This window comes from Canis lupus, chromosome 6 (genome assembly GCF_048164855.1).
Source record: "Canis lupus baileyi chromosome 6, mCanLup2.hap1, whole genome shotgun sequence".
Classification (NCBI taxonomy): Eukaryota; Metazoa; Chordata; class Mammalia; order Carnivora; family Canidae; genus Canis; species Canis lupus.
The window spans coordinates 28,085,583-28,111,301 of record NC_132843.1 but is presented as its reverse complement, the minus strand read 5'-3'; the positions used below and the strand labels follow the sequence as shown (position 1 = coordinate 28,111,301).

The following is a 25,719-nucleotide window of genomic DNA, read 5'->3' as shown; positions in this document are numbered from 1 at the left end:
TAACTGGTCATCAATGGTCACTAGAGTAATACAAATTAAAACCACAATGAAATAACACTAAATACCTCTAAGAATAGCTAAAATAAAAAATAATTATAATAAATGTTGGCAAGAATGCAGAGGATCTAGCTCTCTCTTGCATTGTTGGTGGGAATAGAAGATGGTAAACCACTTTGAAAATAGTTCAGCAGTTTCTTAGAGAATTAAATATACATTTATGATACAATAATCCAAAGAAATTAAAATGTTATACTCACACAAAAACTTATATGTAGGAATGTTCATAGCAGCTTCATTTCTAACAGTCAAAAACTGAAAAGGAAGGGCACCCGGCTGGCTCAGTGGGTTGAGTGTGTGAATCTCCTGATCTCAGGGTTGTATGTTCAAGCCCCATGATGAGTGTAGAGATTACTTTAAAAAATAAAAATCTTAAAAAAAAGTGGAAAGAAGCCAAATTCACTTTCAACAGGTAAATGGTTGAACTGTGGTACATCCACCCATGGAATATTACTGGCCATAAAAGGGACGAACTTTGATACATGTAACAATTTGGATGGATTTAAATGGAATTAAGGTGAGTGGGGGGAAAAAGCCAATCTCTAAAGATAGCATACTGTATGATTCCATTTATACAGCATTCTTGAAATGACAAAATTATAGAGATGGAGTATAAATTAACAGTTGCTATGGATTAGGGAAGGGGATAGGAAGGATGTCTATAAAAAAGACCACATAGGTGATTTTTGTAACAAAACCATTTTGTATCTTTACTCTGGTGATGGTATAGAAATCTACACATGATAAAACTGCATACAACTAGATATATATACAAGTGAGTGCATGTGAAATCTATACAAGGTTGACGAGTCCTATCAATGTCAATTTCCTGGTTGTAATATTGTGTTAGAGTTAATCAAATTACTACCATTGGTGAAAATTGGGGAGAGGGGGTCATAGAGTCTCTCTCTATCATTTCTTAGCACTATAAGTGAATCCCAATTACCTCAAAATAAAAAGTTTGTATTTTTAAAAATGTATCACCTTGGAGCATCTGGCTGGCTTAGTCAGTCGAGTGGTCAACTCTTGATTTTGGTTCAGGTCATGACCTCAGGGTCCTAGGATTGAGCCCCATGTCTGGCTCCATGCTCAGCAGGGAGTCTGCTTAAGTATTCTCTCTCTCCTCTTTGCCCCTCCCCACTGTTCTAGCACACACATGTTCTTTCTCTCTCTAAAATAAATTAACTTAAAAAAAAAAAAGAGGAAGTATTACCTTGCTATTCTATCTTTGTTTCCGTGAGTCCTGAGCTAGAATAAAATAAATATCCTTGAGTCGGTACTGATTAAAAAAAATAACAAAATCAATATTGAAATAAGTAAAAATAAATATGGTAAAAGCACATCCTTAAATAAGAATTCCAACTAATAAATGCAAAAAAATAGGGGAAACATAAAGTAACTATTAGAACATCACAGTAATAGTTGTTGCAGTGAAGTCCCTTTGATGAGTGTTTATAGCAGTGAGTAAAAGTTTCAGAAAAAAACAATGGATTTCAATAATCCCCATGGACCTCCTCCAATTTATTAATTACAGAGATAACAATGTAACTTTTCAGGGGAGAAACCTAGTACACTCTACATCAACTATGTCATCACAGTTAAAATCACAAGTAACAAACAACACACCAACATCATACCTCCCCTGATACAATATCATAATAAAACATAATCATGGAAAACATGAAAAAAAATAAACCAAATTGAAAGAAATACTATAAAATTCTGACCAGTATTCTTCAAAAGTGACAAGGTCAAGGAAAGCAAAGAATCTAACATACTACCACAAATGGGAGGAGACTAAGGAAACATGAAAAATGAATATAAAATGTGATACTGGAACAGAAAAAAACTTAGGAAGGAAAGCTGGAGAAATCAGAATAAACAGTAGTTAATTAATACTACTGTACCAACATTAATTTATGATAATTGCAATAAATTATTCAAAACTTATCTTTAAAGCAAGATAGGTGAAAGATATCAGAACCCATCATAGCTTTCTTTAGAGTGTTTTATTGAGTGTAAGTTACATATAACGAGGTTAACCCATTTACAGTGTACAATTCAATGGCTTTTCATATATTTTCAGAGTTCTACAACTATTACCATAATCTAATCATAGAACATTTTTATCTTTCCCAAAAGAAACCTTGGATTCATTAGCAGTCACTTCCCATTTTTCATCCTCCAATACTGTACTATTTCAGCAACTTTTCTGTACACCTAAAATACTTCAAAATAATACAAAATAGTAATGATCATATTATACTACATTAAAATTTAAATATATGTTAAACATATACAAAAATACATAAATATATACAAAATTATGACACACTACAAATGGCACATAATCAAGAGAAGAAAATGAAGTTATTGAGTTTTAAAGTTCTTGAAATGTTTAGTATAGAACTAAACGTACCAATTACTATTAGACTATAATTAGTCAAGAATGTGGATGGCAAATTCCCAGTGTGGCCACAGGTTCATTTAAATAGTAAAATGAGGGGCGCCTGGGTGGCTCAGTTGGTTGAGCATCTGCCTTAGGCTCAGGTCATGATCCCAGGGTCCTGGAATCAAGTCCTGCATATGGCTCCCTGCTCAGTGGGGAGTCTACTACTCCCTCTCTCTCTGCCCCCTATCCTATTCATGTGTGCACACTCTTTCAAATAAATGAGATCTTTTAAAAATAATAACAAAAAAAAAAACAGGAAAATGAGTACATTGAATACAACCAATAACACCATCAAATACATAACACAAAAATGACAAAACTAAAAGTAAAATACGTAAGTTTCCAATCACAGCATGACCTCCTTTTACCTTTTTTTTTTTTTTTTTAAGATTTTATTCATCTCTTCATAAGACACAGAGAGAAAGAGAGAGGCAGAGACACAGGCAGAGGGAGAAGCAGGCCCCACACAGGGAACCCGATGTGGGACTCAATCTCAGGACTCCAGGATCACACCCTGGGCTGAAGGCAGGTGCCAAACCGCCAAGCCACCCAGGGATTTCCTTTTACCTTAATAACCACTTTTAAAGGCCCCACCTTCAAATACAGTCACACTCTGAGGAACTAGGAGTTAGCATTTCATATGAATTTGGTGGGGTCACAATTTAGCACATGACAAGCACATAACGCATATATGTTGGCTGTTAGAGACTCAATTTAAATTAAAAAGCACAAAGATAGAAAGCTAAAATATAGAAAAAGATATAACATGCAAATATCAATAAAAGAGTAACCAAAAGAGAGTTGGGTTGGCTGTACTAATAGATTTCAAAACAAAAATGTTACAAGATGAAGAGATGTTATATATTGATAAAAGGGTTAATTCTTCTAGAATATATTAAAATTAGAAAAATAAACCCACCAAACAACAGTCTCTAAAGAAGCACTGAAAAACTGAGGAGAAATATAGTTCAATATATTTCAATAACCAACTATCAATAACAAATAGAACATCTAGATGCAAGATCACCAATAAAAAAGGAAGGACTTGAACATTATAAGCCAACAGACTTAAAAGACTTATATAGAACCAAACAGCTGAATCAGCATTCTTTTCCAGTGCACATGGAACATTCTCCAGGATAAATCATGTATTAACTCAAAAAACAATTCTCAATATATTTAAAGAGACTGAAAGCATGCAAAGTCTCTTTTCCACTGCAACAGAATAAAGCTCAAAATCAATACGGGAAAGAAAAGTGGAAAATTCATAAATACATGGAAATCAACAAACTCAAACAAATGGATCAAAGAAAAAAAATCAAGGAAAATTAGAAAGTACTTAAGATGAATGAGATCAAACCTACGATCAAACAACTTATCAAAACCTATGGGGTACAGCTAAAGCAGTACTCATAGGGATATTTATGGCATAAATGCAAAAATTAGAAACCAAGAGAGATTTCAAGTAACTAAATATACAACTTAACGACTAGAAACTAAAACCCAAATCTTGCAAAAGGAAGAAAATAATAAGGAGCAAAGATAAATGAAACAGACAATAGAAAGACAATAGAGAATCTAGAAAATCAAAAGTTAGCTTGTTGAAAAGATCAACAAAATTTAAAAATCTTTAGCTTCGACTGATAAATGAAAGATGATGTAAATAAAATTGGAAATGAAAGTAGGGACATTACTACTAACTATAAACAAATAAAAAGGATTTTAAGAGAATAGCACAAAAAATTGTATGTCTTATAAATTGGTAAACCTATATGAAATAAACACTCCTAAAAGCACAAAAATTATCAACACTGTCTCAAGAACAAATGGAAAAATCTAAATAGGTCTTTAACAAGTAAGAATATCTAAACAGTAATCAAAAACTGCCCTACAAAGACAATCTAAGAACCAGATATTTAATGGATGAATTCTACCAAATATTTATTTTTCTACCGAATATTTAAAGAAGAAATAACATGAATCATTTGCAAACTCTTCCAAAGAACATAAGAAAAGGGAATACTCCCTAACTCATCCTATAAGGCCAGTAGTACCTGCCTTAAGCCATGCAAAGAAACTATGAAAAAAAAATAATAAAACTATAGATCAAGATCCCTTATGAATATAGATTCAAAAATCCTCAAAAAAAATTGCCAGCAAACCAATTCAAAAATGTATTAAAAAGGGATTATAAAACACGACCAATTGGTATTTATCCCAAAAATGTCAGGGTGGTTTAACATAAGAAAATCAATCAACACAAATTTAGCAAACAAATCAACAAAAATATGTGATCATATCAACTGACACAGAAAAGGCTTTTGAAAAAATCCCCAATGCTCCAACTAGGAATAAAAGGAAACTTGCTTAACATGGTAAAGGAATTTATGAAAAATTCACAGCTGAGATCTTATCTTATTGATAAACTGAAAGCTTTCCCACTAAGTTCAGGAACAAGATAAGGATGCCTGCTTCTACCACTTCATTCAGCAATGTACTGGAACTTCAAGCCAGAGGAAAAAGAAAGAAGAGGTATCCAAACTGGAAAAGAAGTAGAACCATCTCTGCAGATGACATGATTCTATATATAGAAAATCCATGAAGAATCCACAAAAAAAACTATTAGAACCAATAAACAAATGTAACAAAGTATCAGGGTACAAGATTAACATACAAAAATATTCCCTATTTCTAGACACTACCAATAAACAATCTGAAAAGAATTAAGAAAACAATTCTTGGGACACTTGGGATAGAGTCTCACATTGGGCTGCCTGCCCTGAAAAACCTGAAAGAAAGAAACAAACAATTCTATGGGGTGCCTGGGTGGTTCATTAGGTTAAGCCGAATGGCTCAGGTGATCCCTGGGTCCTGGGGTTGAGCCCTGCATCGGGTTCCCTGCTCAGTGAGGAGTCTGCTTCTCTCCATCCCTCTGCCTCTCCCCCAGCTCATGCGTGCAATCTCCCTGTCTCCCTCTCTCTCTGTCAAATAAATAAATTATTTTTTTAAAGATTTTATTTATTTATTCATGAGAGAGAGAGAGGCAGAGACACAGGCAGAGGGAGAAGCAGGCTTCATGCAGGGAGCCCAACGTGGGACTCAATCCCGGGACTCTAGGATCATGCCCTGGGCCGAAGGCAGGTGCCAAACCACTGAACCACTCAGGGATCCCACAAATAAATAAATTCTTAAAAAAAGAAATAATTCTATTTACAGGAACACCAAAAAGAAAATTCTGGGAAAAAATTTAAAAGTGAAAGACTTGTACATTGAAATGTTACTAAAATAAATTAAAGACTTAAATACTAAAAGACATTTCATTTTTGTGGTCTGTAACACTTAATACTATTAAGTATTAATAGTACATATTACATATTAAGTAATATGGCAATATTCCCCAAAGTGATCTACATATTTAATGTAATCTATCAAAATCTCAACTGGTTTTTTTTTTCAGAGGCAGAAAAGCTGATCTTATAATTCATATGGAATTGCAAGAGACACAGAACAGCTCATACAATCTTTCAAAAGGAAGAACAAAGTTAAAGGTGTTGTATTTCATGCTTGCTACAAAGATACATTAATCAAAACAATGTGGTATTGGTATTAGAAAAGACATACAGATCAATGAAAAAAAGTACTGAGACTCCTGAAATAAATTCATATACTTCTGGTCAATTTTTGACAACGGTACCAAGACCATTAAATGGGAAAAGAACAGTCTCTTCAACAAATAATGCTGGGACAAATGAATTTCCACATGCAAAAAACAGTGGATAAAGAAACTGTCGTATTATCCATACAATAAGATATTTTTCAGCCAACCTTGAAAATATTATACTAAGTGAAAGCCAGGGAGAAGAAGCTATGAACTATATGATTCCAATTACATAAAATACTGAGAGTGAGCAAATGGATACAGGAAAAAAATAAATTAGTTATCATCAGGGGCTGGGAGTAAAGGGAGAATGGGAAGCAACTGCTTAATGAGTAGTTTCCTTTGGGGTGAAAATGTTCTGGAACTAGATAGTAATGCAACATTCTTGTATATGAAATGTCATTAGTATTCAATTTTATATTCTAGGTATTTTATTGTATTATGGTATAATGTGCAATGATTCCTCTTATATGAGGTACTAGAAAAGTAACATTCACAGATGGAGAAAGGAGAATGGTGATTATCAGGGGTTGATGGAGAGCGAACGGAGAGTTTTAGTTTTGGAAGATGAAGAGTTCTGGAGACTGGCTGAACAACAAGGTGAATGCATTTAACACTACTGATCTAGTCACTTAAAAATGATTAAGATGGGGGCAGCCCGAGTGGTTAAGTGGTTTAGCGCCGCCTTCAGCCCAGGATATGATCCTGGAGACTAGGGATGGAGTCCCACATCTGCCTCCCGGTGTGAGGCCTGCTTCTCCCTCTGCCTGTGTCTCTGCCTCTCTGCCTCTCTGTCTCTCTCTCTTGAATAAATAAAATCTTTTAAAAAATGATTAAGATGATAAATTATATGTTATATGTATTTTACCACAATTTAAAAAATAAACCAAAAGATGCACAAAGATAGTTCATGAATACCACAAGTATTTGTCATGAAACCAAAATCTTTGACAAACATATTAGCTCAAACTCAGCAACGTATTAACAACAAAAACCAAAACCACCATACCCAAGTGGGGTTAAGCTAGGAATACAAGGTAAATTAAACATTCAAAAACCAATCAATATAATTTACTACATTAACAGAGAAAAAAACAAATCATATTACTAGCACAATAAAGAAAAATCATTTACAAAGTTCTACTCCTATTTATGATTTAAATAAACAACTCTCAGCAAACTAGGAACAAAAATAAATTTCCTTGACTTGATAAAGACGTCTACAAACAACCTTCAGCTTACATTATACTTAATGGTGAAAGACTCAATATCAGGAACAGGAAGGCAAAGATATCCACTTTAGTTCAACTTTGTAGCAGAAGTCTAGCCAATGCAAAAGGGCAAGAAAAAGAAACAAAGTATCTGCAAATTGGAAAGGGAAAAATAAAATTTTATTTGTAGTTGACATGATTATTACTGAAAATCCAGAGTATTCAGCCAAAAAACTATTATAGTAAGTGAATTTAAAAAGTTTGAGATCAAGCCAATATTAAAAAAACAATTCTGTTTTATCATATGAGAAATGAAATAAAATCAAAAATTAAATGTATAATAAAAATTGTAAATTATGCCACTTACAAGGGTATCAAAAACATAAAATACTTAAGGGCAATATATGTGCTATTTTATAGCCTGTGCCATGAAAACTAGAAATTACAGAAAAAAAACTTAAGATAATCTAAATAAATGGAGAAACATGACATAACACCAATTGAAAAACTCAATAATGTGAAATGTCAATTTTCCTCAAGCTGATCTACAAATTCAGTACATCCCAAACAAAATTCTAGGAGGCAACTTTCCTTTAAATATTAACAAGCTAATTCTAAAATTTATAGTGAAATGTAAAGAACCTCAAAAAGCCTAAACAGTTTCAAAAAGAGCAAATCAGGCTTACCTGATTTCAAAAGACTTACTGTAAAACTACAGTAATCAAGTCAGTTTGGTATTGGCCAATGGGCAACACAAAGATCACTGTAATGGAATGAAATACCCAGGGAAAGGCATGCATGTATGGTCAGTTTTTGATAAGAAGGAGGAGGTAATTCTGCATTAACGGTAGTCTTTTCTAACAGAGGGAAAAAAATATTTGCTACCTTGGGATAGGCAAGACTTTTTAGATAGAACACTAAAGACATGAACAACAAAAAAATCGATGCATTGAAGTTCAGCAAAATAATAGATCTTGCTTTACAAAATAAACATTAAGATAATTAAAGCAAGGTTGGGGGGAAAACCATAATATCCATATGTTTGACAACTTGCATCCCGAGTATATAAAGAACACCTCAATTTCAAGAAGAGAAAGGAACAGGTAAAAAAAAAAAACAGGCAAAAAATTTAACAGACACTTAAAAGAATGGCCAAGGATCCCATTCATCTTAGGGAAACACAAATTAATTCCACAAGGAGGTATCACCATGCTCATTAGAATGACTAAAATTTTTAAAAATGACAATATCAACAGTTAGTGAATATGTTGAACGATGGCATTTTCATCAGTTGTTAGTGGAAGTGTGAAATAATACAACCACATCAGGAAACAGTCTGGCAATTTCTTATAAAGTTAAGTATAGATTTAATTTAGAACTGAGTAATTCTATACTTTAGGTACAGAAGAAAAAATACATCATATCCACACAAATACTTGTACATGAATACTATTGAAGTTTTATTCACAAAGGGCAAAAACTAAAACAACCCAAACATCCATTTAACAGATGAATAAACAAACTAAAGTACAAGCAAACAATGGAGTACTAATCAATAATTTAAAAAATAAACTACTCCTACACACAACAAACTGAAAAAAAATCTCAAAAACATTACTCCCTGAAGTCAGATACAAAAAGACAAATATTCTGTTTCATTTATAAGAAAGATCTAAAATAGTCAAATTCACGGAACACACAGAATAGTGGTTACCAAGGACTCGGGAGGAGGGGAGAATGAGGAGTTATTTTTAGTGGATATAGACTTTCAATAATGAAAAAGTTCTGGAAGTGAATTGTGGCAATGTTTGTAAAACAATATGAATGTACTTAATACCACTGAACTGTATACTTAAAAATGGTTAAGATGGTAAATTTTATGTTATATATATTTTACCACACACAAAATCATTTTCTGAGGGAAAAAAGCCAGACTGAAGAGAGTATGTACTATGGGCCATTTACATGGCATGTCAGAATATGTAAACCAAGAAATAATGACAGAAATCACATGAATGGCTGTCCAGGATGGAGAAGAGAGGAAGGAACTGATTGTAAAAGATCTCAACAGAACTTTTTAAAGTGACCTTACATTTGCCAAAACTCACTGAAGTATATACTTAAAATGCAAACATATATTTAAAAATATATGCATATATACTATTGCATGTAAACTGTAATTCTATATATTTTAAATAAATAAGCTTGAAGAGAGAATGAAATGCAACAGAGTAGAAAATAAAACTACAGACTCTTTCTAGGAATAAGGTTATGTTGTGGTGTACAAAGTAGTAGCTGGAAAAAAATATGTGGTCCAAGGAATATTTCTCAAGATAAAAGAGAAATGATTGTATTCAATGACAAGAGGAAACCAGTTATTTGAAACCAGGGTGAAATCCAGAGGTAAAAAAAACTTAAAGGCTAGGAATGTTTTGTTGCCATTGTTTGAGGCATATGGAATTTTGTTCTCTACTTCTCCACTTCAATAAAAATGAGTCATGTTAAAAAAAAAAAAAAAAAAGGAGGAAGAAATTGGTTTGGTAAGAAGCAGCACAATAAAGTAGACTGAAATAGCCAATATCCAACAGAGGAAACAGCAAACTCAAGAAACGAACAAAGTATGCATTATTCCCATATATCTGCATATTAATAGTAAAGTAATAATCAAGTTTCTAGCAATATCAGCAAATTTATACTAATACTAACCTTACTAACCTTATAGTAACAACCTGACTCTCCAGCAAGAAACTAGCATTTTGCTAAGAAAGCAGAAGGTTGCTGAAACCAAAACAATATGCTCTAGTATTTCAGGTATCCTCCAAGCCTTGTAGCTGAAATAAAATAGATGAGTTAGGACAGCAATGGCAAAGTCAAACCAATCGTAATAGTTTCTCAATGCCATCAAGCATATGTAAGGATATCCACACCATCTACTTGGTAAAAAGCCTTGTGAGAAAATCATCTTTAAATACAGAGGGTAAAATGTTTTCCCAGTACAAAAAACACTATTTGAAGTGAATGAAAAGTCTATTTCAGAGACTAGAACAGCCAAAGAATTCTAGAGAATGAAATTACTGCTCCTCTCAGGTGGCATATCAAATTCAGACTATGGCATGTACTTTTAAATAGTCATAACGTATATTCTAACCCTCAAAACATCATTGTTGTCATCTTTTAAAAGCAATTCTATGATTTAGTAAGGCAATTTTTTAACTTCAATCTTTTTATAAAAGCTTCTACAGGGGATCCCTGGGTGGCTCAGCAGTTTGGTGCCTGCCTTTGACTCAGGGCGCAATCCTGGAGTCCCGGGATCGAGTCCCGCATCAGGCTCCCTGTGGGGAGCCTGCTTCTCCCTCTGCCTGTGTCTCTGCCTCTCTCTCTCTCTATGTCTATCATAAATAAATAAATAAATCTTTTTAAAAAAATCCTAAAAAAAAAGCTTCTACAAACATTATTTTAAGGTCTTGACATGAAATACATTTTGAAACACTTCATACAGTTATTTTCAATTAAAAATAAATAAAGAAAAGACCTACTATCTCTAAATATGCAATTCAATGACAAAAACTAGTACTATTTTAATCAACTTTTAGGTACGGCCTTTCCTTAATTTTGACTTTTACAACTTATATTAATACATTCCTCTATAGACATCTTCATCTATTAAGTATTTTAAGACCCCTAAACTGGAAGTAATATGGACAAAAAAATTACTCCAAGAGATATGCTTCATATACATCATTAATAAACTGGAACAGTACAACCAAGTAGCTATGAACTTATCATTCTCAAAATTCAAAATCCCTTCTTTTGAATCCTGAAAGCATCAGTTAGCAAAATTACAAAAGACATTCTTGTGATGGACTACAGTAAAATGAATGTTCCCTTCTGTTTGGGTCTACAACAAAACCAAAGGTAATTGCTAGGACTCTAATTACAACATATCAATCTACACTGACAGCAGAGCTAAGCTTCTACATTTTCCCTTTCGTTAGAGGACTGCTTCACATATGTGTACCAATTAACTGGAGAAATTAAATAAACAAGAAAATGTGAAATGGAAGTGGTTTGTTCTGGTGTTTCTTTCTTTTTTTCTACTTTTCTTTTTTTTGGGGCCACAGAATACTTTTTTCTAAAAGTCTCTGCTTCCAGAAGATCAATGACACAATGACATCAAAACATAGTAACGTCTATTTTTAAAAATTGTTATATCTCTTATGTAATAATACATTTCATATAAGATTTTATCTCACCTGGCCAGTTCTTTAATTAAATTTGCAATGCGTCTTTTGTCTTCCAGACATAAATCCTTCAATGATGCACTCTTTATTCCTCCTCTGCAGAAATTCTAATACAAAACAAAAGAAGCTTTTGGTTAACTTTTGCTAAAAACAATTTTTTAAGACTTTTTGAGAAATCTCTTAAAATTAATACAGGAGGGGGGCTCCTGGTTGGCTCAGTCAGTTAAGCATCTTCCCCTTTAGCTCAAGTCATGATCCCAGGGTCCTGGAATCAAGCCCTGCATTGGGCTCCCTGTTCAGCAAGGAACCCGCTTCTCCCTCTCCTCCCTGCTTGTGCTCTCTCTCTCTTTCTGTCTCTTTCTCTCTCAAATAAATAAATAAAATCTTAAAAACAAAATTAGTACAGGAGGTAAAATTTCTCAGATATCTTTTCTCTGTTGGAACACTCTTTACCTGTTTCATTCAAAACCCTACCATGATTTCAAAATAGGCTAAGAAACTGTCTGTCCAGCAGGAGACATCATAAAACTTACATAGAGAAACACATAGAGAAATTTTCATAAAGAACACAAAAGGTAGAAATGTCCCCACTTAAATACAAGAGAATATTAAGGAAACAACTCTCCCTTGATGATTATCACAAACAAACACCTAATGGAAGATATTAAGAACTTTTCCTAGGCTATACAGGCCCCAGGGTGCTTAAAAGTACATGAAGGTTGGCAGCAGAGGCACTGGTTTCTATGTTCTTGATATATCCTAAAGTTCATACCAATCGGTACTAGATCAAAGAAAGAGTAATATCAGCCAACACATGACTAATGTTTACTGCATGTCAGGAACATTTTAAGTACTTTATACCTACTAACCCATCTCATCTTTACAACAAGACTATTAAGTAGGTATTATTTCTATTTACAGTGAGGGTACATCTTGCCTGGGATTACAGCAGTTAAAGTAGCAGAATCAAGACTCAAGCACAAGTTCCAGAGTATGTGCTCTCAACCACTGAACTATCTCATCTCTTGTGTTATAAAAAGTTCTCCTACTACTTGAACTTCATTAAGAAGGGTCTTTAAAGAGATGCCTGGGTGGCTCAGTGGTTGAGTGTCTGCCTTTGGCTCAGTGCGTGATCCCAGGGTCCAGGATCGAGTCCTGCATTGGGCTCCTTGCGGGGAGCCTGCTTCTCCCTCTGCCTGTCTCTCTCTCCCCCTCTCTCTCTTTGTCTCTCTTGAATAAAACTAGAGGTAACATGTAAATGGAAGGAACCCTTGGCATATGTACAACCACAAAGTAGGTTAGTCCAAATTCTTCAGATAGCCAAGGACAATCCAAGACCTCTAAAATGAGTCCTGGAAATACTGATAGCCAAAGATGGGAAAGACAGGGGAGAAAAAGGAAATGGAAAAAAGGAGATGGTAAAAAAATAAAACAAGTTTGATTTTGGATATGGTCAACTTAAGATGCCAGAAAGATAGCCATATGGAAATGTTCTGGCAGGAAGTTGGAAATGTGGGTCTAGCTCTCAAGTCAGAGTAAAACATAAAGATTTAAACTTCAACCATAAAATATTATGGATGATATTTAGATTTTTATTATTTTCTTTATACTTCTGTTTTAGTTTTTTTTAAGTTAAGAAATTAGATTTTAAAGATCATCTATGAATCCAAGATAATAAATTAAAATTGGTATTTGAAAGGACAAGAAGAGAATCAGAAGGATATAATATTGTGGCAGAAAAAAATGTTTCAAAGAGTACAGTGTTAACAGTGCTAATGATCAAAAAAGCTACAGAGAATGTGGAAAGAAGTCATTCAATTTGGCAATGGGAAAAGTTGCTGAAAACACATGAGAAGACATCTGAGTGGTGGTGCAGCGAGTAAAAGAACAAGAGAAACTCTTGCACATGAGCAAGAATTTCAGCAGCATTATGTTTAACAGAACATCCTTGAAAATACAAATGTTTGTCAATTAGAGAATAAACTATAGCATATTTACACAATGGAATTCTGTAGGAACTGGTTGTTATGCTATTTAGTGACTTTCATCTTCAAACCTACCCTTCTGAGCCCTCGGGTGTGGTCCTGTGGCTCAGACCCTAGAAAAGTCACTTCTCCTTTGCCAGATGACTCTGTTAAAATCTGCCAATAGGACGAACTAGAGGGAGACCAGAGGTTCAGAAGAAAAGACACAGTCCTTCCTCTTCACATCTTGTTCCCACTAGTGTCACCTCTGCCAGAGTGTGCCCTGGCAAGGACAGTTGATTCCTGTTTGCAATTTTCCCAGCCTTGGCAGAACCAGGCTTTAGCATGTCTCCTTGGGACAGCAGTACCAGTTAGGCTGATTCCCAATCAGCAGCAGTCCAAGTTCCAGCTGTAAAGGGCCTCTCCTCCAAGCTTCTAAGTTTTAATAAATCCAATTTGCTCTGGCTGTCTTCCTAGTCCCAGAGATGGGAGTTGTTTCTTGAAGTTACTACCAATCATGATATCTTAGTGTTCTTTTTTTTTCTTTCTTTTTTTTTAATAATAAATTATTTTTTATTGGTGTTCAATTTGCCAACATACAGAATAACACCCAGTGCTCATCCCATCAAGTGCCCCCTCAGTGCCCGTCACCCATTCACCCCCACCCCCCACCCTCCTCCCTTTCCACCACCCCTAGTTCGTTTCCCAGAGTTAGGAGTCTTTATGTTCTGTCTCCCTTTCTGATATTTCCCACACATTTCTTCTCCCTTCCCTTCTATTCCCTTTCGCTATTATTTATATTCCCCAAATGAATGAGAACATATAATGTTTGTCCCTCTCCGATTGACTTATTTCACTCAGCATAATACCCTCCAGTTCCATCCACGTTGAAGCAAATGGTGGGTATTTGTCCTTTCTAATGGCTGAGTAATATTCCATTGTATACATAAACCACATCTTCTTTATCCATTCATCTTTCGATGGACACCGAGGCTCCTTCCACAGTTTGGCTATCGTGGCCATTGCTGCTATAAACATCGGGGTGCAGGTGTCCCGGCGTTTCATTGCATTTGTATCTTTGGGGTAAATCCCCAACAGTGCAATTGCTGGGTCGTAGGGCAGGTCTATTTTTAACTCTTTGAGGAACCTCCACACAGTTTTCCAGAGTGGCTGCACCAGTTCACATTCCCACCAACAGTGTAAGAGGGTTCCCTTTTCTCCGCATCCTCTCCAACATTTGTGGTTTCCTGCCTTGTTATTTTCCCCATTCTCACTGGTGTGAGGTGGTATCTCATTGTGGTTTTGATTTGTATTTCCCTGATGGCAAGTGATGCGGAGCATTTTCTCATGTGCGTGTTGTATCTTAGTGTTCTATTTGCGGTTTCTGTTCTCTAGCACCAATTTAACAAGTCTTTATATTAAATATTCTTAGTTTTAAAAAAATGACTAAACCCTGACTGAAGTATCTGTGAAATGAAATGACATATAGTGGGTGACTGGGAGCTCAGTTGGTTAAGCGTCTGACTCCTGGTTTCAGCCCAGATCATGATCTCATGTGAAGTGAGATCAAGCGTTGAGTCAGGCTCCACGCTTAGCAGGGTGTCTGCTTGAAGATTTTTCCCTCTGCTCTTCCCTTACCTCTTTCTCATTCAAATAAATAAATAAATCTTTAAAAGAAAATAGAAATGACATATAACTATATAAAACTTAAGTAAATCTCATGAACATAATGTTAAGCAAAAAAAGCAAATGATGCAATACACATAGAAGGAGCTTATTTATATAAAGTTCCAGCATCAGGCTCCCTGCATGGAGCCTGCTTCTCCCTCTGTCTATGTCTCTGCCTCTCTCTCTGTGTCTCTCATGAAAAAATAAATAAATTTAAATAAATAAATAATAAATAAAATTCCAAATATATATAACACCAAACATTGTTTAGAAACCAATTATGTATTTAGACTATGTTGGACAAAGGTTGGTAAACTACATCTTCAAGCCAAATCTGGCTCACTATTTTTGTAAATAAGGGTTTATTAAAACACAGCCATGTACATTCATTTACACATCAACTTATATATGACTCTTCACACTACAGTGGCAGAGTTGAGTAAGTGAGACAGAGACCACATAGTTCACAAAGGCTAAATATTTACTACCCGGCCCTTTACAGGAAAAGTCTGTCAACTCCTAACATTAAAAAAAAAAAAAAAAAAAAGAAAGAAACATAAAATTCAGGATGGGTATTACCAAAGTAGATGACACAGTAAGGGAAGGACATACCTCTACAGCCACTTGGCTTATGATAAAATCATTGCAATTCAGTGGGAAGAAGAATGGTCTTCTCTAGAAATAGTGCAGACCAACAGACTGTCAGTATGGAAAAATGAACTGAACTAACTTAACACCATACCCATACTAATTCCTGATGAATAATGGATTTCACAGTGAGGAGTGAAACAATGTGGCTTCTAAAAGAGAGAGAGAACCTGCTGCCAAGAGTGTAGTTGCCTAATAGCCTCACCTACCTAACTACTGTCATACCTTTTGGTCCACTGTGGTGGTCACAAAACTGCCAATCACTAGAAACACCAGAGGTACTAGAACTGAGCAATTTTGTTTGATATGACATCCTTAAAGAACAATATTCACTCTGGGGTTTCCCATTAGCCTGAAAGACACTACCTCAGACCACAAGACAGTATGAAGTGTGAAGTTTTCCCTAGTCAATTTTTCTTCTTTCTTTCTTCTCTCACAGATGCCAGGCCTGCAATAAAATCCTAAGACTCTCCTTGTCTATTCCTGTTCACTTTACTCTCTATCTTTGTCAGCTTTTCCTCTATTAAACCTCTTCCATTTTTACTTTCATCTTAGTATCTATTTCCCAGAAAACCTGAGTTGACATCATTACCATTCTGAAAACCTTAATGAATTAAGGACCTAGCTATTGAACATCAATGGCTACAAAGATCACATACAGAAAAACCACAAAGACGTTATGTTCTCTGAAGAAAAACATACACAACATCTAGTTTTGAGAGAAAAATGCATACGCACATCCCCTCCTCACACACACATCATTTCTAGTTTTGTAACAAAATAAATACACACATACACAACCCCTACATTCCACCTCCAGGCAAAAAGGAGTAATAGGAACCACACTTACCCCAATGCCTAAAACAACCAAAAAAACTAGCAAAATATGTGATAAAGCAGTTCTCAAATGCTGGACAGCAGGCAACACAGGAAAGTGATCACTGAAAGAGGGGAACCAAATAAGGCAAGCCATGTAATCATCCTAGCTAAACTGCTTCTGGAGTTTTCAGGGTGCATTTTTGGGAAACCCAGATGGGAGTCCAGCAATCTCCCCAAGTTGAGAAGATAGAGCTGGGAGTCCAGGACAGCCAAAGTGTCTAGAGTTTGAGGAAAAGAGTAATGGAGAGGATAGAGCAGCATGGAATGAGAGCTCTAGGGATCTGCAGATGGTTCCCTGCACATCAACCACCAAGTACTGGTGAGCATTTGTCTATGAGGAAATCCACCAAAAGCCAGGGAAAGAACAACTCAGAACATAATAGTTTCTGTAGCTAATGCAGTGCCAGGAATAGTCCATGTTCCAACCAGCCAAAGTGGAAAATCTCATAATTTAAAGGGGCATCAGAAAGAGTCCTCAAAAGGGCACTGCCTACCGTTGGCAAAATTAGCCCCGTATTAAAAGCTGCCTTGGTATTACCTTTAAAAGTTTAAATCCAAACTTTAAAAAGATCAAACTACTCCCAAATAACTTAGTCTCAGAAAAAAAGCTCAATTAATTATAAAAATACAAAATATCGAGAACTAAAAAAAAAAAAAAAAAAAAAAAGCATGATCCATACTGCCTGGGGGCATCCAATAAAAAACAACCAGACAGGTAAAGAAGCAGAAAAATGCGATATATAATTAGAAAAATTACTCAATTACAAAAATTACTCAATTTAAATCTCTCTCTAAATAACTCAGATGATAGGGATGCCTGATGTCTCAGTGGTTGAGCGTCTGCCTTCAGCTCAAGGTGAGGACCCAGGTCCTGGGATCAAGTCCCACATCGGGCTTCCAACAGGGAGATTGCTTCTCCCTCTGCCTGTGTCTCTGCCTCTCTCTCTGTGTGTCTCATGAATAAATAAATAAAAGTTTTTTAAAAAAACACCTCAGATAATAGAATTATAAATAAGAACATTAAAATAGTTATTTATATTCCATATGTTCAAGAAACTAGAAGACTAGCAGGTTAAGTAGAGACATGAAATATATAAATAAGAACAAAAGATCGAAGTTGAACTTCTAGAGATAAAAACATTGTCTTATATAAAAAATATACTGAGAGAGGAGGGGCAAGATGGCAGAAGAGTAGGGTCCCCAAGTCACCTGTCCCCACCAAGTTACCTAGATAACCTTCAAATTATCCGGAAAATCTATGAATTCGGCCTGAGATTTAAAGAGAGAACAGCTGGAACGCTACAGTGAGAAGAGTTCGCGCTTCTATCAAGGTAGGAAGACGGGGAAAAAGAAATAAAGAAACAAAAGGCCTCCAAGGGGGAGGGGCCCCGCGAGGAGCCGGGCTGAGGCGGGGGCGAGTGTCCCCAGGAAAGGAGAGCCCCGCCCGGAGAAGCAGGAGCTGCACCAACCTTCCCGGGCGGAAAGGGGCCCGCAGGGAGTTAGAGCAGGACCCCAGGAGGGTGGGATGCCCTCAGGCTCCCTGGGACACTAACAGACACCTGCGCCCCGGGAAGAGCGCCCCGAGCTCCCTAAAGGGCTGCAGCACACAGGGCGGACCGGGAGCAGCTCGGAGGGGCTCGGGCGGCGGCTCCGCGGAGGGGGCTGCCCGGCCGGGATTGCGAATCCAACAGTGCAGGCCCCGGAGCACAGGGCGCTGGGACACAGTCCAGGATCCGACCTCCCCCGGGGACAGGCAGAGGCCGGGAGGGCCCAGGACAGCAAGGACGCTCCGGCCCGAGCTGAGCAGATCAGCAGCCCCGCCCCGAAGCATCCAGGCCCTGCAGACTGAGAGCACCGGAGTTACTGTGGGAGCTGAATCCAAGGCTCCAGAGCTGGCCCCGCCACTGGGGCTGTTCCTCCTGGGGTCTCACGGGGTAAACAACCCCCACTGAGCCCTGCACCAGGCAGGGGGGCAGAGCAGCTCCCCCAAGTGCTAATACCTGAAAATCAGCACAACAGGCCCCTCCCCCAGAAGACCAGATAGACCGACAAGTTCCAGGGGAAGTCAAGGGACTTAAAGTATGCAGAATCAGAAGATACTCCCCCGTGGTTTTTTGTTGTTGTTGTTGTTGTTTGTTTTGTTTTTTTTCCTTTCTAATATTTTTCCTTCCCCCACCCTGTTTTGCTTTCTTTCTTTTTCTTTCTTTTTCTTTTTTTTCTTCTTTTTCTTTTTTGGTTTTCTCTTTTCTTTCCTTCTTTCTCTCCTCTCTTTTTCTCCTTTTCCCAATACAACTTGCTTTTGGCCACTCTGCACTGAGCAAAATGACTAGAAGGAAAACTTCACCTCAAAAGAAAGAATCAGAAACAGTCCTCTCTCCCACAGAGTTACAAAATCTGGATTATAATTCAATGTCAGAAAGCCAATTCAGAAGCACTATTATACAGCTACTGGTGGCTCTAGAAAAAAGCATAAAGGACTCAAGAGACTTCATGACTGCAGAATTTAGAGCTAATCAGGCAGAAATTAAAAATCAATTGAATGAGATGCAATCCAAAGTAGAAGTCCTAACGATGAGGGTTAACAAGGTGGAAGAACGAGTGAGTGACATAGAAGACAAGTTGATGTCAAAGAGGGAAACTGAGGAAAAAAGAGACAAACAATTAAAAGACCATGAAGATAGATTAAGAGAAATAAACGACAGCCTGAGGAAGAATAACCTGCGTTTAATTGGGGTTCTCGAGGGCGCCGAAAGGGCCAGAGGGCCAGAATATGTATTTGAACAAATCCTAGCTGAAAACTTTCCTAATCTGGGAAAGGAAACAGGCATTCAGATCCAGGAAATAGAGAGATCCCCCCCTAAAATCAATAAAAACCGTTCAACACCTCGACATCTAATAGTGAAGCTTGCAAATTACAAAGATAAAGAGAAGATCCTTAAAGCAGCAAGAGACAAGAAATCCCTGACTTTTATGGAGAGGAGTATTAGGATAATAGCAGGCCTCTCCACAGACACCTGACAGGCCAGAAAGGGCCTTTATATTCAGGGTCCTAAATGAGAAGAACATGCAACCAAGAATACTTTATCCAGCAAGGCTCTCATTCAAAAAGGAAGGAGAGATAAAGAGCTTCCAAGACAGGCAGGAACTAAAAGAATATGTGACCTCCAAACCAGCTCTGCAAGAAATTTTAAGGGGGACTCTTAAAATTCCCCTTTAAGAAGAAGTTCAGTGGAACAATCCACAAAAACAAGGACTGAATAGATATCATGATGACACTAAACTCATATCTCTCAATAGTAACTCTGAACGTGAACGGGCTTAATGACCCCATCAAAAGGCACAGGGTTTCAGACTGGATAAAAAAGCAGGACCCATCTATTTGCTGTCTACAAGAGACTCATTTTAGACAGAAGGACACCTACAGCCTGAAAATAAAAGGTTGGAGAACCATTTACCATTCAAATGATCCTCAAAAGAAAGCAGGGGTAGCCATCCTCATATCAGATAAACTAAAATTTACCCCGAAGACTATAGTGAGAGAAGAAGAGGGACACTATCTCATACTTAAAGGATCTATTCAACAAGAGGACTTAACAATCCTCAATATATATGCCCCGAATGTGGGAGCTGCCAAATATATAAACCAATCAATAACCAAAGTGAAGAAATACTTAGATAATAATACACTTATACTTGGTGACTTCAATCTAGCTCTTTCTATACTCGATAGGTCTTCTAAGCACAACATCTCCAAAGAAACGAGAGCTTTAAATGATACACTGGACCAGATGGATTTCACAGATATCTACAGAACTTTACATCCAAAATCAACTGAATACACATTCTTCTCAAGTGCACATGGAACTTTCTCCATAATAGACCACATACTGGGTCACAAATCGGGTCTGAACCGATACCAAAAGATTGGGATCGTCCCCTGCATATTCTCAGACCATAATGCCTTGATTAGAACTAAATCACAACAAGAAGTTTGGAAGGATCTCAAACACGTGGAGGTTAAGGACCATCCTGCTAAAAGATGAAAAGGTCAACCAGGAAATTAAGGAAGAATTAAAAAGATTCATGGAAACTAATGAGAATGAAGATACAACCGTTCAAAATCTTTGGGATGCAGCAAAACCAGACCTAAGGGGGAAATACATCGCAATACAAGCATCCATTCAAAAATTGGAAAGAACTCAAATACAAAGCTAACCTTACACATAAAGGAGCTAGAGAAAAAACAGCAAATAAGATCCTACACTCAGGAGAAGAGAAATAATAAAGATTCGAGCAGAACTCAACGAAATCGAGACCACAACTGTGGAACAGATCAACAGAACCAGGAGTTGGTTCTTTGAAAGAATTAATAAGATAGATAAACCATTAGCCAGCCTTATTAAAAAGAAGAGAGAGAAGACTCAAATTAATAAAATCATGAATGAGAAAGGAGAGATCACTACCAACACCAAGGAAATACAAACGATTTTAAAAACATATTATGAACAGCTATACGCCAATAAATTAGGCAATCTAGATGAAATGGACGCATTCCTGGAAAGCCACAAACTACCAAAACTGGAACAGGAAGAAATAGAAAACCTGAACAGGCCAATAACCAGGGAGGAAATGGAAGCAGTCATCAAAAACCTCCCAAGACACAAGAGTCCAGGGCCAGATGGCTTCTCAGGGGAATTCTATCAAACGTTTAAAGAAGAAACCATACCTATTCTCCTAAAGCTCTCTGGAAAGATAGAAAGAGATGGAGTACTTCCAAATTCATTCTATGAGGCCAGCATCACCTTAATTCCAAAAGCAGACAAAGACCCCACCGAAAAGGAGAATTACAGACCAATATCCCTGATGAACATGGATGCAAAAATTCTCAACAAGATACTAGCCAATAGGATCCAACAGTACATTAAGAAAATTATTCACCATGACCAAGTAGGATTTATCCTGGCGGCACAAGGCTGGTTCAACACCCGTAAAACAATCAATGTGATTCATCATATCAGTAAGAGAAAAACCAAGAACCATATGATCCTCTCATTAGATGCAGAGAAAGCATTTGACAAAATACAGCATCCATTCCTGATCAAAACTCTTCAGAGTGTAGGGATAGAGGGAACATTCCTCAACATCTTAAAAGCCATCTACGAAAAGCCCACAGCAAATATCATTCTCAATGGGGAAGCACTGGGAGCCTTTCCCCTAAGATCAGGAACAAGACAGGGATGTCCACTCTCACCACTGCTATTCAACATAGTACTGGAAGTCCTAGCCTCAGCAATCAGACAAAAAAGACATTAAAGGCCTTCAAATTGGCAAAGAAGAAGTCAAACTCTCCCTCTTCGCCGATGACATGATACTCTACATAGAAAACCCAGAAGCCTCCACCCCAAGATTGCTAGAACTCATACAGCAATTTGCTGGCGTGGCAGGATACAAAATCAATGCCCAGAAATCAATGGCATTTCTATACGCTAACAATGAGACTGAAGAAAGAAAAATTAAGGAGTCAATCCCATTTATAATTGCACCCAAAAGCATAAGATACCTAGGAATAAACCTAACCAAAGATGTAAAGTATCTATACCCTCAAAACTATAGAACACTTCTGAAAGAAATTGAGGAAGACACAAAGAGATGGAAAAATATTCCATGTTCATGGATTGGCAGAATTAATATTGTGAAAATGTCAATGTTACCCAGGGCAATATACACGTTTAATGCAATCCCTATCAAAATACCATGGACTTTCTTCAGAGAGTTAGAACAAATTATTTTAAGATTTGTGTGGAATAGAAAAGACCCCGAATAGCCAGGGGAATTTTAAAAAGAAAACCATATCTGGGGGCATCACAATGCCAGATTTCAGGTTGTACTACAAAGCTGTGGTCATCAAGACAGTGTGGTACTGGCACAAAAACAGACACATAGATCAATGGAACAGACTAGAGAACCCAGAAGTGGACCCTCAACTTTATGGTCAACTAGTATTCAATAGAGGAGGAAAGACTATCCATTGGAAGAAAGACAGTCTCTTCAATAAATGGTGCTGGGAAAATTGGACATTCACATGCAGAAGAATGAAATAAGACCACTCTCTTTCACCATACACAAAGATAAACTCAAAATGGATGAAAGATCTAAATGTGAGACAAGATTCCATCAAAATCCTAGAGGAGAACACAGGCAACACCCTTTTGAACTCGGCCTCAGTAACTTCTTGCAAGATACATCCACGAAGGCAAAAGAAACAAAAGCAAAAATGAACTTCATCAAGATAAGAAGCTTTTGCACAGCAAAGGATACAGTCAACAAAACTAAAAGACAACCTACAGAATGGGAGAAGATATTTGCAAAAGACGTATCAGATAAAGGGCTAGTTTCCAAGATCTATAAAGAACTTCTTAAACTCAACACCAAAGAAACAAACAATCCAATCATGAAATGGGCAAAAGACATGAACAGAAATCTCACAGAGGAAGACATAGACATGGCCAACATGCACATGAGAAAATGCTCTAAATCACCTGCCATCAGGGAAATACAAATCAAAACCACAATGACACCAGTTAGAATGGAGAAAATTAACAAGGCAGGAAATCACAAATGTTGGAGAGGATGCAGAGAAAAGGGAACCCTCTTACGCTGTTGGTGGGAATGTGCACTGGTGCAGCCACTCTGGAAAACTATGTGGAGGTTCCTCAAAGAGTTAAAAATAGACCTGCCCTACGACCCAGCAATTGCACTGTTGGGGATTTACCCCAAAGATATAGATGCAATGAAACGCCAGGACACCTGCACCCCGATGTTTATAGCAGCAATGGCCACAATAGCCAAACTGTGGAAGGAGCCTTGGTGTCCATCGAAAGATGAATGGATAAAGAAGATGTGGTTTATGTATACAATGGAATATTACTCAGCCATTAGAAACGACAAATACCCACCATTTGCTTCAACGTGGATGGAACTGGAGGGTATTATGCTGAGTGAAGTAAGTCAATCAGAGAAGGACAAACATTGTATGTTCTCATTCATTTGGGGGAATATAAATAATAGTGAAAGGGAATATAAGGGAAGGGAGAAGAAATGTGTGGGAAATATCAGAAAGGGAGACAGAATATAAAGACTCCTAACTCTGGGAAAAGAACTAGGGGTGGTAGAGGGGAGGAGAGCGGGGGGTGGGAGTGAATGGGTGACGGGCACTGGGGGTTATTCTGTATGTTGGTAAATTGAACACCAATAAAAAATAATAAAATTAAATTAAATCATAAAATAAAATAAAATAAATAAAATAAAATAAAATAAAATAGAAATAAATAAAATAAATAAAATAAAATAAAATAAAATAAAATAAAATAAAATAAAATAAAATAAAAAATATACTGAACAAGATCAGTGGCAGATTAGACATTGCAGAGGACGATTAATGATTGAAGACAAAGCAATATAAACCATCTATAGATAAACACAGAACAACAACAAAACTGGATAAAAATACAGCAAGAAGCTGTGATAAGTAGCCTAATATTTGCTTCAAAATATGTCCTCAGAAAAAGTTGAGGGGACATAATATTTCAACACATTATGGCCAAAAATGTTCTCAATTTTATGAAAACTACAAACTCTCAAATCCAAAACAAATTCCAACTAAAGACACATTTAGAAAATTAGTTCAAGGCATACTATAATCAAATTGCTTGAAATTAGGGATAAAAGGAAAATCCTAAAAATAGTTTAAACTCACATACTAAACATAAAAGAATAGAAGGACAGCAGACTTCTCAAAAACAGTGAAACCAGGCAACGATGCAATGACATCATTCAAGTACTAAAGGGAAAAAAAACTCTCAACTGAAAATTCTATAGCCAGTAAAAACCAAAGTGAAACAAAGACTTTATCAGACATACAAAAGCCAAAATATCCATTTCCAGTGTACCTGAACTATAATAATGTTACAGAAGTACTTTAAGCAGATGGAGAAATAACAAGGATATCAAAAGGAAAACAAGTGAAAAGGTAACCACAAGGGTAAATATAAAAGGCTTTTATTGAAGGGCACCTACATGGCATAGTCAGTTAAGCGACCCACTCTTGGTTTTGGCTCAGGTTATGATCTCAGGGTCATGAGATCGAGGCTCACATCAGGTTTCCCGCTCGATGCAGAGTCTGCTTGAGATTCTTTCTCCCTTTCCCACTCATGCTCTCTCTCTAAAATAAATAAATCTTTAAGGGCAGCCCGGGTGGCTCAGCGGTTTAGCGCCGCCTTCAGCCCAGGGCCTGATCCTGGAGACCCAGGATCGAGTCCCACATCGGGCTCCCTGCGTGGAGCCTGCTTCTCCCTCTGCCTGTGTCTCTCTGCCTCTCCTTCTCTCTGTGTCCCTCATGAATAAATAAATAAAACCTTTAAAAAAAAATAAAAAATAAATAAATCTTTAATAAAAAATAAAAATAAATAAAAGACTTTTAATTATTTGAACCTCTTTAAAACACAACTGAAATAAAAGGAATCCAAATCATAAAGGGAGATATATCTCTATTCACAGATGGCATAATTATATATAAAAAAAAATAAGAAATTCACCAACAACTATTAGATTCAAACTAATAAGTGAATTTAGAAAGATTGTAGGATACAAAACCAGTAGATAAAATCAACTATATTTCCATACACTAGCAACAAATAACCCAAAGATAAAGAAAACAATTCCATTAATAATGGCATCAAAAATATAAATATTTAGAAATCTTTAGAAATAAACTGAACAAAAAGAACACAAGATATGTACACTTAAAACTATAAAACACTGCTGAAAGAAATTATAGAAGAATACATAAATGAAAAGCTATCTCATACACCATATTCAAGGACTGGAAAAATTGGTACTATGTAGAGTACTCTCCAAATTTATCTAAATATTTGCTGCAATT

General features: G+C 36.6%; 1 protein-coding gene across 18 annotated transcripts in view; it reads right to left on the bottom strand.

The window, feature by feature from the left end:
• KIAA1328 (KIAA1328 ortholog) overlaps positions 1 to 25,719 on the bottom strand; it is a 366,532-nt gene that overhangs the window by 328,383 nt on the left and 12,430 nt on the right. For all 18 annotated transcript variants that reach the window (XM_072829337.1, XM_072829338.1, XM_072829331.1 and 15 more), the window contains one exon: positions 11,632 to 11,726. In XM_072829337.1, the coding sequence (XP_072685438.1) occupies positions 11,632 to 11,726 (95 nt within the window). The remainder of the gene's footprint in view (positions 1 to 11,631; positions 11,727 to 25,719) is intronic.